The sequence below is a fragment of the Nannizzia gypsea genome, genomic scaffold, assembly GCF_000150975.2.
Source record: "Nannizzia gypsea CBS 118893 supercont1.5 genomic scaffold, whole genome shotgun sequence".
NCBI classification, from domain to species: domain Eukaryota; kingdom Fungi; phylum Ascomycota; class Eurotiomycetes; order Onygenales; family Arthrodermataceae; genus Nannizzia; species Nannizzia gypsea.
Genome location: NW_003345197.1, coordinates 1,212,324 through 1,225,242, shown reverse-complemented (window position 1 = coordinate 1,225,242; position 12,919 = coordinate 1,212,324). Strand labels below are relative to the sequence as shown.

Here is a 12,919-nt window from a genome sequence, read left to right as displayed (position 1 = left end):
CCGGCTCCTCAAGCGTCTTACTTTCCTCAGACTTCTCATCAATTCCAAGTGGTGGCGCAGGGGGAGCCATGGTACCAAGAGCAGGAGCAGAAGCCATCGCCTCGTCGATGAATGCTCTCTCAACTGCAACTTTACGTCTAAAGACATTCAGCCATCTGCTTCCCCACTGCTGTATCATCACATTTTCAGTCTGGAGTGCATCGTCCTCTGTCCGTTCCATTATCCCATCGCTGTATCCGCCCGCTACGGGAACTAGTGTATCTTCAATCAGCTGGAACATAGAAAGCATATCCGCCTTCTCTTTCTTGAGAGTTTCGTCTAGTATGCTGAGCTGTGGTTCATAGAGTGTTGGTTGAGTTCTGGCTGCCACAATCTGGCGCATGCGGTTCGTCACTTTGCGCATGGTGGCAGCTATCATTTCGAAGATATGTGGTTTTGCCAACGTTGAACCTGCAGCGAGGTTGTCAACTAGCGCCCATTCGAGGACAGAGAGAGGGGTGAGAATGGTGTAATTCAATAGCTTGTCGATGATGTTGATGCCGATTCCAGGCTGGTCGGCCCAGTATTCCATGACTGAATTGATCATTTGACGGCGTGCGGCACCAGACTTCGGACCAATGGCAAGAAGTCGGTCCTTGCAGCGCTCAATGCAGGAAAGAAAGTGAGAAAGAGACTTGGATCCCACGTAGCAGATGGAGGTCATGTAAACGTCCGTAGAAGCAATGAGAGGATCAGTCAGTCCGTGAGTCTGAGCTTGTTCTTCGATGGAAGTGATCACAGCTTGAATTTCTTCATCCGATGATTTCTGGCGGATGAGTTTCATAAGCTCTTGTCCTTCTTTTGAATACGGAGTTGCTGTTCCTTAGTCAGTATTTGATTTGTTCACTGGCTTCACGAAGTCAGATAATAAACGTACTCTCTTGCGAAAACTTGAAATCCGGCGTATCCTTCTCTTTGCCTTCAGTGATTAATTCGTGATAAGGCTCTGGAAGCGTTCCTTTAATTCTCTGTGCGAAACTAAGACGGATCTCCTTGTCTATAGCGCCAATAATAAAGGCCTTCTTAGGATGGACATCTGGCAGCTCAAGGTCGGCAACCCTAGAGAAAGATGTTAGCAGCTGAAAGTATTTCACCTGTCTTCAGCAAGTAACCTTACCACTCAGTCCACTTCCATGTGAAACCAAAGTTGCTCAGATGGTGAGAGAACCAATCCAAGAATCTATGGGCAAGTGAAAGATCCAACTTATCGATGTTTCGATACACGAAACGAATCGCACGTCCCAAACTAGGGGCAACTGCAGCGGGAGCAATCTTGCAAGACTCCGTAAGTACCGAATGGTAATATACCAGTTTATGTTCTGGGAATGGCAATTGCAGGAGCTGAGAGAAGGCAGCGTCAACAGCGACATCCTCTGGCTTCCAGGTTGACTTCTCAGGGGATGGGGAGTCCCGGAGTTGGTCTACGGGGACAGCTCGTTTGACGAAGGTGTCCGGTGCAAAGTAGCAGTCCACATCGATGAGGAATTTGGCCGTTGCATTTCGGTTGAAGTCAAGAACGTTAATAGTATCAACCAATGCATCACGGACCAATGAAGATGCAATATCGGATGTTGGAGGAACCGTGTCAACGTCCTGGTGGGTATAGACGGAGAAATAGATCTCAGGGAAAATCGCCCTAGGTCCGTTCTTGACTGGGTTGGGCACTGCAATCTCTGGGAAAGCATGTTTGGTAGGGGCCTTGGGGGCTTCTTCATCCTCCTTTTTCTCTTCCTCGTCGCCATTTTGCTTTTGCTCCTTTTGAGCGAGTGGTTCTTTCCACGGCCTTGGAATACAGGCGAGTTTCCACGACTGAGCAGATTCCTCTTGCAGCTGTTTCTGGATCAGGCCTAATGCACTTAATCTGGAGCCTTCTTCCTCGCCTGGTTTCTTAGGGAAGGGGTCAACGATTGCTTCAAGCGTATGTGGGGTTGATGCAATGATATCTGTCTTTTCCAGTAAGGCAGAGGCATGAGACTCGAGCCCGGTGGCAGACGAGGCCATGATGTAAGGGATGGTGTAGAGAATAATGTTGACGAGCTCCAATCCAAGAGAATCTTCAGACGAGCCGGTCTGAAGGTCAACAGCACGCGAAAATAGCTCCTCCAGCACTGGGAATATACCATCGCCTTCAAAGATGCCCTGCAGACATGCCAGGAACCGCAACATAAGCTTGACATTTCGCCAATGGCCCTGTCCCACGTACAGAACAGCTTGTTCTCCAATCTTGGAGATAATCTGGGCGGTGGCTTCTGGTTTAAAATTGTTGAGTAGGAGGACGACTGCAGCGACAAAGGGGATTTTCAATGGTTGTTCGAGGACCCTATAATGCACTATTAGTCTTACTTCTGGAGTCCACCGAGTACTGCACCAACTTACATCTGCAGGATAAGCTCCTCAAAGGCCGCCTTCATCACCTCATCCGAGTAATTGTCTGCAACCATCTTCGCGATTCTAGGGATATCATCTTCTGGACGTCTTGAAGTCTAATTCCACAATGGCACGGATTAGACAAACCCAACCGTACAGGACACATGCAAGGAATCGAGCTTACCGGTTCCGCAACGTTCAATAGCTGTCTCCTAACAATCGCAGCAATCGGCTCTTCGTATCTTCTACGCTGCTGTCGATATCGATCACCTCCCTCGTCATCTACAAGTGTGAGTTAGCGCCGGCTTCTGAAAGAAAGACCCGCACCACAAAGACAGCAACAACGACAACGGCAACGAACCTCTATATCTTCTCTTCCTATTATACCCTCCTCCATGCCCCTGTTTGCGCTGTTCATGTTCCACCATTGTGACTCGCGTAGCTCTAAGACCCTCTCTGGTTGTTTCAAGGTAACCAGCTCTGCGCAAGGAAGTTATTCCGTTTCCAAAGCTCAACTGGGCAAACTAGAGCATTAATTCGTAATGCGCAAGATAGTCGACAATATACCCTATCCGAACCTATCTCGATATGCGCGCAACCTCGACGGGGGAGCTAGGCGTTTGAACGGGAGCGAAGTCGACACGTCTCGGCGCCGAGTCAACCTGCACTTGCACTGCACACCAGATGGCTCAATAGCCTGGATATTAGCAACAGGCCAAAACCTGTGGCCTTGCTAAAGCTGAATTGTCACGTCTGGCTTCTGTGAAGCTGCCTGTGTCATCTGTGAAGGTGCCGGGAGGGAGCAGGTTGGTGGATCAAACAAACTATTTACAGTAGTTAAGAAGTTCACAGCAGCCAGAAAAAGGCTTTCGCTGTTTCTTTTTTCCAGCCAGTCACGTGGATGGCAGTTGATATTCACATCTCCAGCGACATAGAGAGACATTGACAGTAAAGGCGCAGAGTAGAGGGTGAAGATGATGGTTTTGATGCTGATGCAGGCCAGAAAGGGGGTCATGGAAGTAATGGCTACGGTGTTGATTATTTACAAGCGCCTGCCTGACTGGACAGGTTGAGCTTCGTAGATACCAAGCGTATCTCACGGCATCATAGTACCTCACTAGGATGATGTCTAGGTTAATACAATCTATTTCTCGTTCTTATTCACGCTTATGCTCATATTCATATTCGTATTCATAATCGTATTCATATTCATATTGCTGTTCTCTATCTTACCACGGCCTCTCCCACACGCCGTGGCGTCGCCTGAGACTCCGCTCCATACATCGGTGCTCTATGACTCGCTTCCACTGCCACCGTCATTGCATGCATCAATATCAAAGTAAATGCCGTGCCACGCCATGTTATTTGTGAATATGGCTATCCATTCAGGAGGGTTGCCTTCGGTTTTGTCTCCTTGCTTGCCTTGGTGATGATACCCATGTATGTACGGTAGAAAACGAAACACGAGAGAGAAAGAATGAGAAATAGGAGAGGAAGGGAAGATGAGAAAGACAAAGAGAAGAGAGAAGAATGGTAAAAGAAGAAATAGTAGAAAATTCTCGCCTATCTCGCTGTGGTGTAAGTTGGATCTTCTTGGCTGCGCGAGGGGATGAGTGTGTATCTCTCTAGCTATCCCTATCCGTAATCCTATTTCCTAAGCCATGTCCCTATTCCCACTCCTACTCCCCGCTCTCACTCTTTGATCCGAGTCCGAACTGCTGAAGGCAGTCGGGTGAGAGATAGTCCCATGTCAATCAAAACAGTCATGTCATGGCTGTGCCGGACCGAAGGCGAAGGAGTCTTGAGAGAGGACGGTGGGAAAAATAAGAGGGATAAAAAGCAACACATGTGAAATAAAACATATAAAGAGCAAACCTGCATCCGTCCTCATAAGTAAAACAAATAATAAGAAAAAAAAGAGAAACATAAGAGGGAAAAGAGGGAATCTGAAGTGCCGGAAGGAAGAAGAAACAGAAGGAAAAGAAGGTAAAATCAAGTGGTATCATGCAAGCAAATCCTCCCCGCAAAGAGCAAGGACACAGGAGCAACACAGCACCGTAGCAACATAAGAAGATGTAAAAAAGGAAAACCTCATGTATCTAGGTACAGAGGGCATCGACCTTGATGAGTGCAATGAGGGTGTATGTGTGCGTGGCATGTGTTCCTTTCACCTGTAAACTCTCGAGGCTATTCACAGAAACCATTTCCTCCTAATCCCGCCTTGTGTTTTTTTTGGACCTCTTTCTCCCCTTTTCGCCTATTTTCATCTCTGTTCAATGGAGTCATGATTCATCAAGTGTAATTGGTACGTGGTTGGTTTGGTACCCGTCCGATCGTGTGTGGTGACATCGAGGTGTGTATGTGGGTGATTTTTTTTTTCAGCTTTTTCGTAGTTTTTGTGGTAATAGATGCATCGCGTCGTCATACCCCGGATCGAGACACAAGGAAGGCCAGACCGGACCAGATCTAAGATATGTTGCTAAGATATATGATGCTTAACGAATCCTCGAGCAATAGAAACGGTAAACAGGGGTGGGCGGATCGACGTGAAAACGCTGGGGGGAGGTTTGAGAATTGAGGGGGGAGGGGCATATCACGAAGTCGGACGAGATGGGGGATAGACTGATCGGTGGGTTCCGGTGGACCGACGGTAACGAATCATCGTGAACCCGCCCGTGCATTAGAAAACCACTTCAAGGACATTCATGTATCATCGTTCAAGACGTTAAAACCTTGTGGGAGAAATGTGTGGTTGATCAATCAAGGCGAGCCATCATTTCCTCTTTCTTGAGAGGAGTGAAGTTGTCGATGTCAAGGCCCTGAGCAATAAGTTCGGGTCTGGCATGTGGTGGGATCAGACGGTGGTTCATGTTGGGAGCAATGGAGAGTTCTGCAAAAAACGTAAAAAGTCAGTATGTAATAGAATCAATCAGCATGGGACAAGCAAATGGCATACCATGACGGGTGAAGTTGAACAGCTTGGGCATATCACGAGCAGGAGCGTTTGGATGGCGCGAGTCAGGAAGGCGAATGTTTGGCTCGCGGAGCTCATCAAAGAATGGATGGCAAAGAGCCTCGATGGAGGAGAGACGCTGAGTAGGAGTGTATTCTAAGAGAGCAGTGATCAGGTCAATTGCCTCATGGCTAGCCTTGCGGAAGACCTAATGAGAGGAGAAGAGTCAGCATTGAACAAAAAAGAGTATGTTAGGGCGTATGTACCTTGTTGAATGGGTGAGGCTTGATTTGGGGGAACTTGTGCTCCATGTAGTTGGGGTTCATGGTGCGGATCTGCTCGCGAGTGGGAGTTCCCAAGACCTTGATGATCTCAACCAGCTGGTCGATGCCGGACTCTCCCTGGAACAGGGGCTGGCCAAGCATGAGCTCTCCCATGACGCATCCGGTAGACCAGACATCTATCATCGGAATTAGTTTTTAGACGTGGTACTGGTTTTGTTTTAGGGACTGTGTAATTGGGCTGGGAACATACCGATCTTGGTGGTGTAGTTGGTAGCACCGAAAATCAGCTCAGGAGCGCGGTAGTAACGCGAGCAGATGTAGGAAACGTTGGGCTCGTTGGCGACGAGAATCTTAGCGCTGCCAAAGTCGCAGAGCTTGAGGATGCCGGTGCTAGGGTCAAGAAGGAGATTCTGGGGCTTGATATCACGGTGACAGATGCCTTGGGAGTGAATGTAGGCGAGAGAGCGGAACAACTGGTATGTGTACAGCTTCACCTCGAGGAGTGGCATGGTGGTCTTGAGCTTATTGAAGTACCGCGAAGCACGGTAGACGGTCTCTGGGACGTATTCCAGTACCAAGTTCAGGTAGACCTCGTCCTTCTGTTAAAAAGTCGTCAAGTCAGCGATATTCAACATCGTCGTCGTCGTCAACAACACATCTCCCACTTTCACTCTCCCACCTTCAACCTCCCACTTCACCAGACAGAAAAACACCACGCACTCACAACGCTCGGAACGAAGAAGAAAGACTTACTCTATCACCGTTGGAGTAGTAAAACGCCTTGAGCTCGACGATGTTTGGGTGACGGACTATGCGCATAATCTGGAGCTCACGGTTCTACACCAAAAATAAAAAAAGGTCAGCTTCCCTTTTCCAGACGCGAATTAACTGCTTGTTTGGCTCTCACCTTGAAGCGTTTGTCCTGGAGAACGCGTTTGATGGCAGCATCTTCGCCGCTTGGAGACAGCTTGGTCTGGAAGACGATGCCAAAGGATCCATTACCCACGATCTTGCACTGAGTGTACTGCATGTCACGAGTCTCTCCGGTAATGCCATCCTGAACCTTCTCACGGATCACCTCTGCAAGACAAGTCAGCCAGACGTTCAGCCAGTCGTATCAGTGCCTCGCCTGGCCGAAGAGAAGTAAAGAGGTCGTTTTGTCGGAAAGCGAAGTGAGGTGAAGCGGGTGGAGGGGTAAGGGAGAGAGGGCAGCAACTTACCACCCATACGCAGGCTGGAAAACATCCCAGGCCTATTCTGTGACATCTTTTCCCTTTGCAAGCCAAAACTGAGGAGCTGGCCGGTTTATTGAGCTGTTGACAGCGGGAGGTTCCTTTTTTTTCTTGGTGACGAAACGAGACGATCTGGCGTGGGAACGAGGAAATGGAGAGGGGGGAGGTTGACTTCGGGTAACTATCGCGTGGTACTGCGAATTGATGAGTTTCGAGGCCTGCTGGGAGGAAGAAAAAAACAAGGGCACGACAACAAAGATTAGCGAGACCAGGTCGAGGCAAGAAGAAAAAGCAAGAGACAGAGAGAGTCAAGTCCTGCTGGGCAACGAGTCTCAACGGCCCCTTCCGTGTTTCTTCTCTGTACCCTTTCTTTTTGGCCTTGTGGCTGCTCGAAAGTCGCTTTTGCCTTACAATCGAAGAAAAAGAAGAGGAAGAGGAAGATGGTTTGGTGGAGAAAGAGAAGAAGAGGAAATAAATAAAAGAAAAAAGAAAAAGGGAACAGGAAGTGAAGAGAGGCTGGTCAAGTGAATATATAAGAAGGACAGAGGGAGAGGGAGAAAGAGGAACACAAGGCGGGCGTGCTGTGTGCAAGGGGAAAAGAGGAGAGAAGAAGAACGACGACGACAGGCGGGCGGCGGGGAAGACAGTGAGAGGGAGAGAGCCAGATGGGCGGGTTTTTCCTTAGGCTTAGGCTTAGGTTAAGAGAGACAGAGGGAGCCAGAGAGAGCCAGAGAGAGACAGAGATGGAGAAGGGCAGAGGCAGAGGCAGCGGCAGCGGCAGCGGCAGCAGAGAGTTTCCTGGTAGGCTCCACCAAGCTTAGGGATGAAGAAGCAGGAAGACAGTGACAGTGACAGTGACAGACAGCAGACAGCAGACAGCAGACAGACAGAGGCACAGACAGGCAGATACAGAGAGACACAGAGAAAGGACGGAAGAGGTGCAGAGAGTGAAAGGGACGAGAGCAGAAAGAAAGACGAGCTCTTTAAAGACGGCAAAGAGAAGAAGAGAAGAGACCTACAGTGAAGGAGGCTTAGTGAGTGAGCTTGCACCGGTTGTACAGCTGAAGGCGAGGACGAAGATGATGCTGACGATGGGATAGACGGCGGTCGAAGATGCAGAGGCAGATGCAGACACCAGTTGCAGAAAGAGGAAAAGGATGGGGATATAGAAGAAGCAGGAGAAGCAGGAGAAGAAGAAGAGTCGAAGGTTGAAGCTCGCCAGGTCTCTCCCTCCAAGAAGAACTGCTCAACCCGCGTGCAAGCTTATTTATTTTAACTTGCACCAAAAAGACGCTCGTGTAAGGATGAAGCAGCAGAAGCAAAGCAGCAGAACGAAGACAGAAGAGACGACGAAGCAGAAGAAACAGAAAGAGAAGAAGAGGGAAAGGAGCTGGTTAAGAGGAAGAAGGGTGAAAAGTGACCGTCTCCCTATCTTCTTCTTCCTCCTCCCTTCTACTTTGCTGCTGCTGCTGCTGCTTAACTACGCTCGCAAGTCATTTACAAAAAGCAAGCCGCCTGCCAAACAGGCAGAGACAAGACGCAGAGAGCTGCCACTGGCATCGAAGCAGCTTCCCCCCCATGCACGTCTATACGGAAGACCTAACTGACTACGGGCAGGTTACTTACAGGCGACTTGCTCGTCCCTCCGTCTCAGGTCCCTGTTTCAGGGCATGGGCAGGCAGTCACCGCTGGCTCGAAGTACATATTTTCTTACCTCTCTCACTCTCTATCACTCGACGCTCAGCTTGTCAACCTTTCTACAAGGAAAGGAAAAGAAAAGAAAAGAAAAGAAAAAAAGAGATGCAGTCACGAGAGAAGCTTGAGGAATGGAGATCCTGGGTGTGGTCGTAGTGGAAATAACGAGGAAGTATAACCCATGAAGGTGGTTTTCTTTCTCCCGCTTGCTTCTGCTTCTGTCTGCGTCTGCGTCTGCGTCTTCTGCTTCTTTTTTTTCTTTTCGCTTCGGCTTCGACTTCATCTCAACTAACGGGGTGATCCTACACTTAGGTTGCGGCCATGGGGACAGGGGGCAAAGATAAGGAGAAGAAAGAGGTCAATTGGCCTTGAGAACCCGTCTCTCTCTCTCTCTCTCTCTCTTCCTCTCGTCTCCCATTGCCATCTAGTCCTTCGTCCATCTACACGCCACGATGGATGATAGACAAGCAAAAAGGAAAAAAAGGGGTAAGATGGATGGCAATCATCGTCACCATCGTCACCATCATCTCCTCCTCCCCTCTGGTCTTCCGGTTATCTCAACCTGCCTCTGTTTGACCTGAACTACCTGTTTTAAAGAGTATATCGTGTGCTGGGACTGCATATTGTCGGGTGACCAATTGCAATTTTCACCTGGACCAAGGATAAGCTGTCGGAAGTCACAGGATCGCGTATCCACCGGGGGTTAAGTTAGTTTGTTAGTTAGTTACTTTTTTAGTCGGGTGGGCGTGCTTGTTCTTTTCTTGTACCAGCCCCGTACACTGCGTATAACGAAGTACAGCATCATCACTCGCCGGAGCTTCTTCGGCTGCCTTTCTTCTCCTTCTCTCATCTTCTTCTTCTTAGTCGCGACCTTGCTATGTTTTTCGCCTCCTCATCCTCCTTCTCTTGTGGCCACTTTCACCTGCGCTCAACGGCCAAAACAGGTGGTCATCAACTACTTGAACTGGTTAACTATCTGTTTGCTGGTTTGCCATGGACCTTACCTGCCTGGTACCTACTTATCCACTTGTCCCCAGCACTGGTCGCCGTATTATTAATACCAGCATGTCCACTGAGGGCCGATTTAGTGCCCACTTGGCGGCCCAGAAGATGAAGTCATAAGTGTCCCCCTTATCTCTTCCTCTCTTCCTTTCTACCCTTCTGCCCTTCTTCTCTTCTACCTTCTACCTCTCCAGGGTGTCAATTAACTACGCTCTATGGAGCATCGCCGTCTTCTTTTCTTTGGACTCTGGCGGGTCTTTGGTTGGGACAGTTGATGACACATTCATTAGTCATCACTTCACGTGAAATGGAATGTCGCCGTTCGACCCTTGGACTTGCACAGACGACGTAACGAACAACAACAGACAGGACTAGTTCTCTCTGGATGGTCGTCATGGGGACATGGGTTCGGCTCCCTGCATTGTTATTGCCATCACCATCAAGGCGAGATCGATTTCGCCCCTGGCTATGAGCCTTGCCGTAGCCAGACTACGCCTCCTGCGGCTGAAAATTAGATTCACAAGACCACTGCCCACCCAGCTCTAGTTATGCTCAGACGTCTAGTTAAAAGGCTCAGGGGTTTGATGCTAGTAAACCACCCTTTGACGACCGGCGAGGCAAAGACGTACACGCCTAGAAGTTTGGTTTCTGGTAATACTACGACGCTAAGAGAAGAGCATATTCATCGGGCTTCTAGAGCGCCGGTGCAGTCCTACCCTGTACTTAGACGGCATTGACATCCAGGGTCTCAACCTTCCCACCCTGTACAACGAGGAGCTATTCTGTCCTCCTCCAGCCAGATAAGTACTCCGTATAGATACCACGACCCTACAGAGTACTAGTTTCTGGATATGAAACCCACCAGTAAGATGGACATGACGAGGGGAAATACGTACTTAAAAACGCTTAGCATAGCTGCTATGACATATGTGAGATAGATCAGCACTGTCAGCAGGCGGGGATAGCGTCTCTGTTTCCCGAGTTGCCTAGCTGTCTGCGAGACGTGCAAGGATTAGCCGTTAAGCTGATTGCTCTAACCTATGCGCCTCCTGCTTTCTGTCTTCTCTAACGGCTTTGATCTGCACCTACAGTTGACAAAGTTAGCTTGATGGTAGTTATATATATGTATATAAAAGTCTAATAGCTAGTTACTTAGACGTACTACGAGGAACAACCTACATCTGCCTCTGTGTCTGGAAACATCTACATGCAGTAATTGCCCGCTCCCCCCTGTTCTGAGAGCAAGGCTTAAGACTCCGAGGCCAAGCCAGGAGATACGGAGAGGTCCTTGCCAGCCTAGTCTACGCACTGATAAATGCTGGCCACCTTTTCTTTTCTCCCTCTCTTCCCTGCATTTCTTAATACATGTTGGTTATGCCGGAAAAGGGGAGCGGGAAACGGGAAACTCATGACGTGCATATATACGTTTCGATACCTTGATACTCTGTACATGTATATCGGTTAGTTGACTAACTAGTTATGTGGGCGCACCCTGGCATGATAAAGCAGCTTTTTCGAGGCCAAGCCCAAGATGGCTATTCTGAACGGCCTGCCAGGGTCATCTTCCCTTCCTCTTCGACCGTCCGTCTTTTTCACTTCCCGCGCTGGACAAACCCTGTATCCATGTCTGTGCCATCCTATACTTAACACATATATGCTCATCCCTCCCTATGCCTTTACATCGCTATACCATGCATACAACGGACCATCTACAAGGCCAAGGAGCGTGTAACAAGGGCAATGCATGTCCGTGCCTCTCGACAGTCGTTGCTGTTGCCCAGGCCGTGTAACTACATACTACATTTCTTTTATCCTTTCTCTATCACCACCTGTCATACATACGTACATTTGGCCAGACCCCAAACCTGCACACAACTATATAAGAAACATACCTGACACATATGGAGTCAGAGCTAATGAGGAGGCACAACGGCTAAGCTCTCCAGTCCAGCTTTGAACGAGTCAGGGGCCTCCGCTGCGTTTCAGGGACACACAAATCAAGAGCGGCCGAGATTATAGCTTCTGCTGGAGCATCGATCTTAGCATCATCGTGCATAATAACGAGATTAGCATCTCGGACTAAGCACATAGATCGCCTTCATACCGAACCGGATCTCCTATTCTTTCCCTTTTTGTAGCGTATGTCACCCTTCCTCTACAGTAACCTGACAGTGCTACTTCGATCACCGTTTGCAAGCAAACAACAACATCTCCTGGCGTGACAACGGCGATAATATTTATATACATGCAGCCAAAAATCAAGGGATAGACGATACTTTGATATACACACTTATAGACGCGGGAAGTTTGGCTACTTGGGTGGTCGACTATCACGGCCCCTTAAGCCACCAAAGATGCTAGCATGTGTATTGCCACGCCAGCTGCACGCACTTCGACCACCCATCGCCTTTTTGACATCGTACGAGATCGAGTGGCCATCTCTTCCCACTTCCACCCCTTTCATAGCTCCTGCTTACTGAAACTAACGACCAGATGATGATATCATCCTCTGTCGGCCCCTTACTTAGCCCCAGCCTTACAAAACTGCGAACTACATAATGTCTGAACGACCATTGGTGCACGGTGCTTCCTTTTTCTTCCCTTTGCTGTTGAACCAGCAAATTATCCCCATCCTTCCAACCAGCCATGCCAGCCATGGAGCTTCCTCGTGCCTGTCTGTCGGGTTGATACGATGATGCCCGCTGAGCTCCGAACCCATTGGCTCCTTAGTTACGTCACTCGAGGTTACTCCTGCAGCAAAGGCCCGCGTGTGTGGCCACTGACCCGGCCTGACCTGGACCAAACTCCTGCTGCTCACCTGCAAGCTCCTGCGCTGCACAGGTACAGATACTGAAGAAGAACAGGCACAAGTGGAGCACAACAAGCGAGAGGGCAAAAAGGCATCGACTTTCCTTTTCTTTTTTCCCCCCTTCTATCCCACCCACGATCGTATATCTGCCTGCCTGGAGGAATTAACTACTTATTAATAGCCTACGGCGGTCTCGACTCGCCCTTTTGCCGGCCTGAGCGATGTTGCTTTGTATCTCATTTTTCCGCCATCTTCGCTTCGGCCCCTAAGTAACTGGCTTCGTCCAGGTGATCGATTTAAACGTTGGTAGCAAGCCAGGATCTGAGCTATGGATTATGGATACAACCATGCATACATAACGCACTTCGGGCTAAACAAATCAGCCAAGCGCAGGCGCAACTTACTCCGTACAGGTCAGACACATACACTCACATACGCCGACACCTTAAGATATGGAGACTCCTTTTTACTGTCCATTTTCTTTCTGCGCTCCATCTGTACATTCTTGTGACATGGCAGGACGGAGTTTTGTTCCGTT

The 12,919-nt window shown here is 49.0% G+C and overlaps 3 protein-coding genes across 3 annotated transcripts; 1 reads left to right on the top strand and 2 right to left on the bottom strand.

Annotated features, from left to right (window-relative positions):
- Window positions 1-8: 8 nt before the first annotated feature.
- On the bottom strand, window positions 9-2,834 carry MGYG_06293 (cap binding protein; the record flags this gene model as incomplete). The annotated part of the gene is made up of 7 exons (XM_003171698.1): window positions 9-16; window positions 76-855; window positions 917-1,098; window positions 1,157-2,359; window positions 2,416-2,522; window positions 2,591-2,688; window positions 2,768-2,834. 7 exons carry the CDS (start codon window positions 2,832-2,834, stop codon window positions 9-11), a joined length of 2,445 nt encoding a protein of 814 aa, XP_003171746.1.
- Window positions 2,835-5,162: 2,328 nt separating this feature from the next.
- Window positions 5,163-6,909, bottom strand: MGYG_06292 (CMGC/GSK protein kinase; the record flags this gene model as incomplete). The annotated part of the gene is made up of 7 exons (XM_003171697.1): window positions 5,163-5,296; window positions 5,363-5,567; window positions 5,626-5,819; window positions 5,894-6,242; window positions 6,397-6,480; window positions 6,551-6,723; window positions 6,864-6,909. 7 exons carry the CDS (start codon window positions 6,907-6,909, stop codon window positions 5,163-5,165), a joined length of 1,185 nt encoding a protein of 394 aa, XP_003171745.1.
- Window positions 6,910-7,698: 789 nt separating this feature from the next.
- Window positions 7,699-8,295, top strand: MGYG_09116 (hypothetical protein; the record flags this gene model as incomplete). The annotated part of the gene is made up of 3 exons (XM_003171696.1): window positions 7,699-7,895; window positions 7,989-8,097; window positions 8,179-8,295. The coding sequence occupies 3 exons, from the start codon at window positions 7,699-7,701 to the stop codon at window positions 8,293-8,295; spliced, it is 423 nt and encodes a 140-aa protein (XP_003171744.1).
- Between the last annotated feature and the right edge of the window lie 4,624 nt (window positions 8,296-12,919).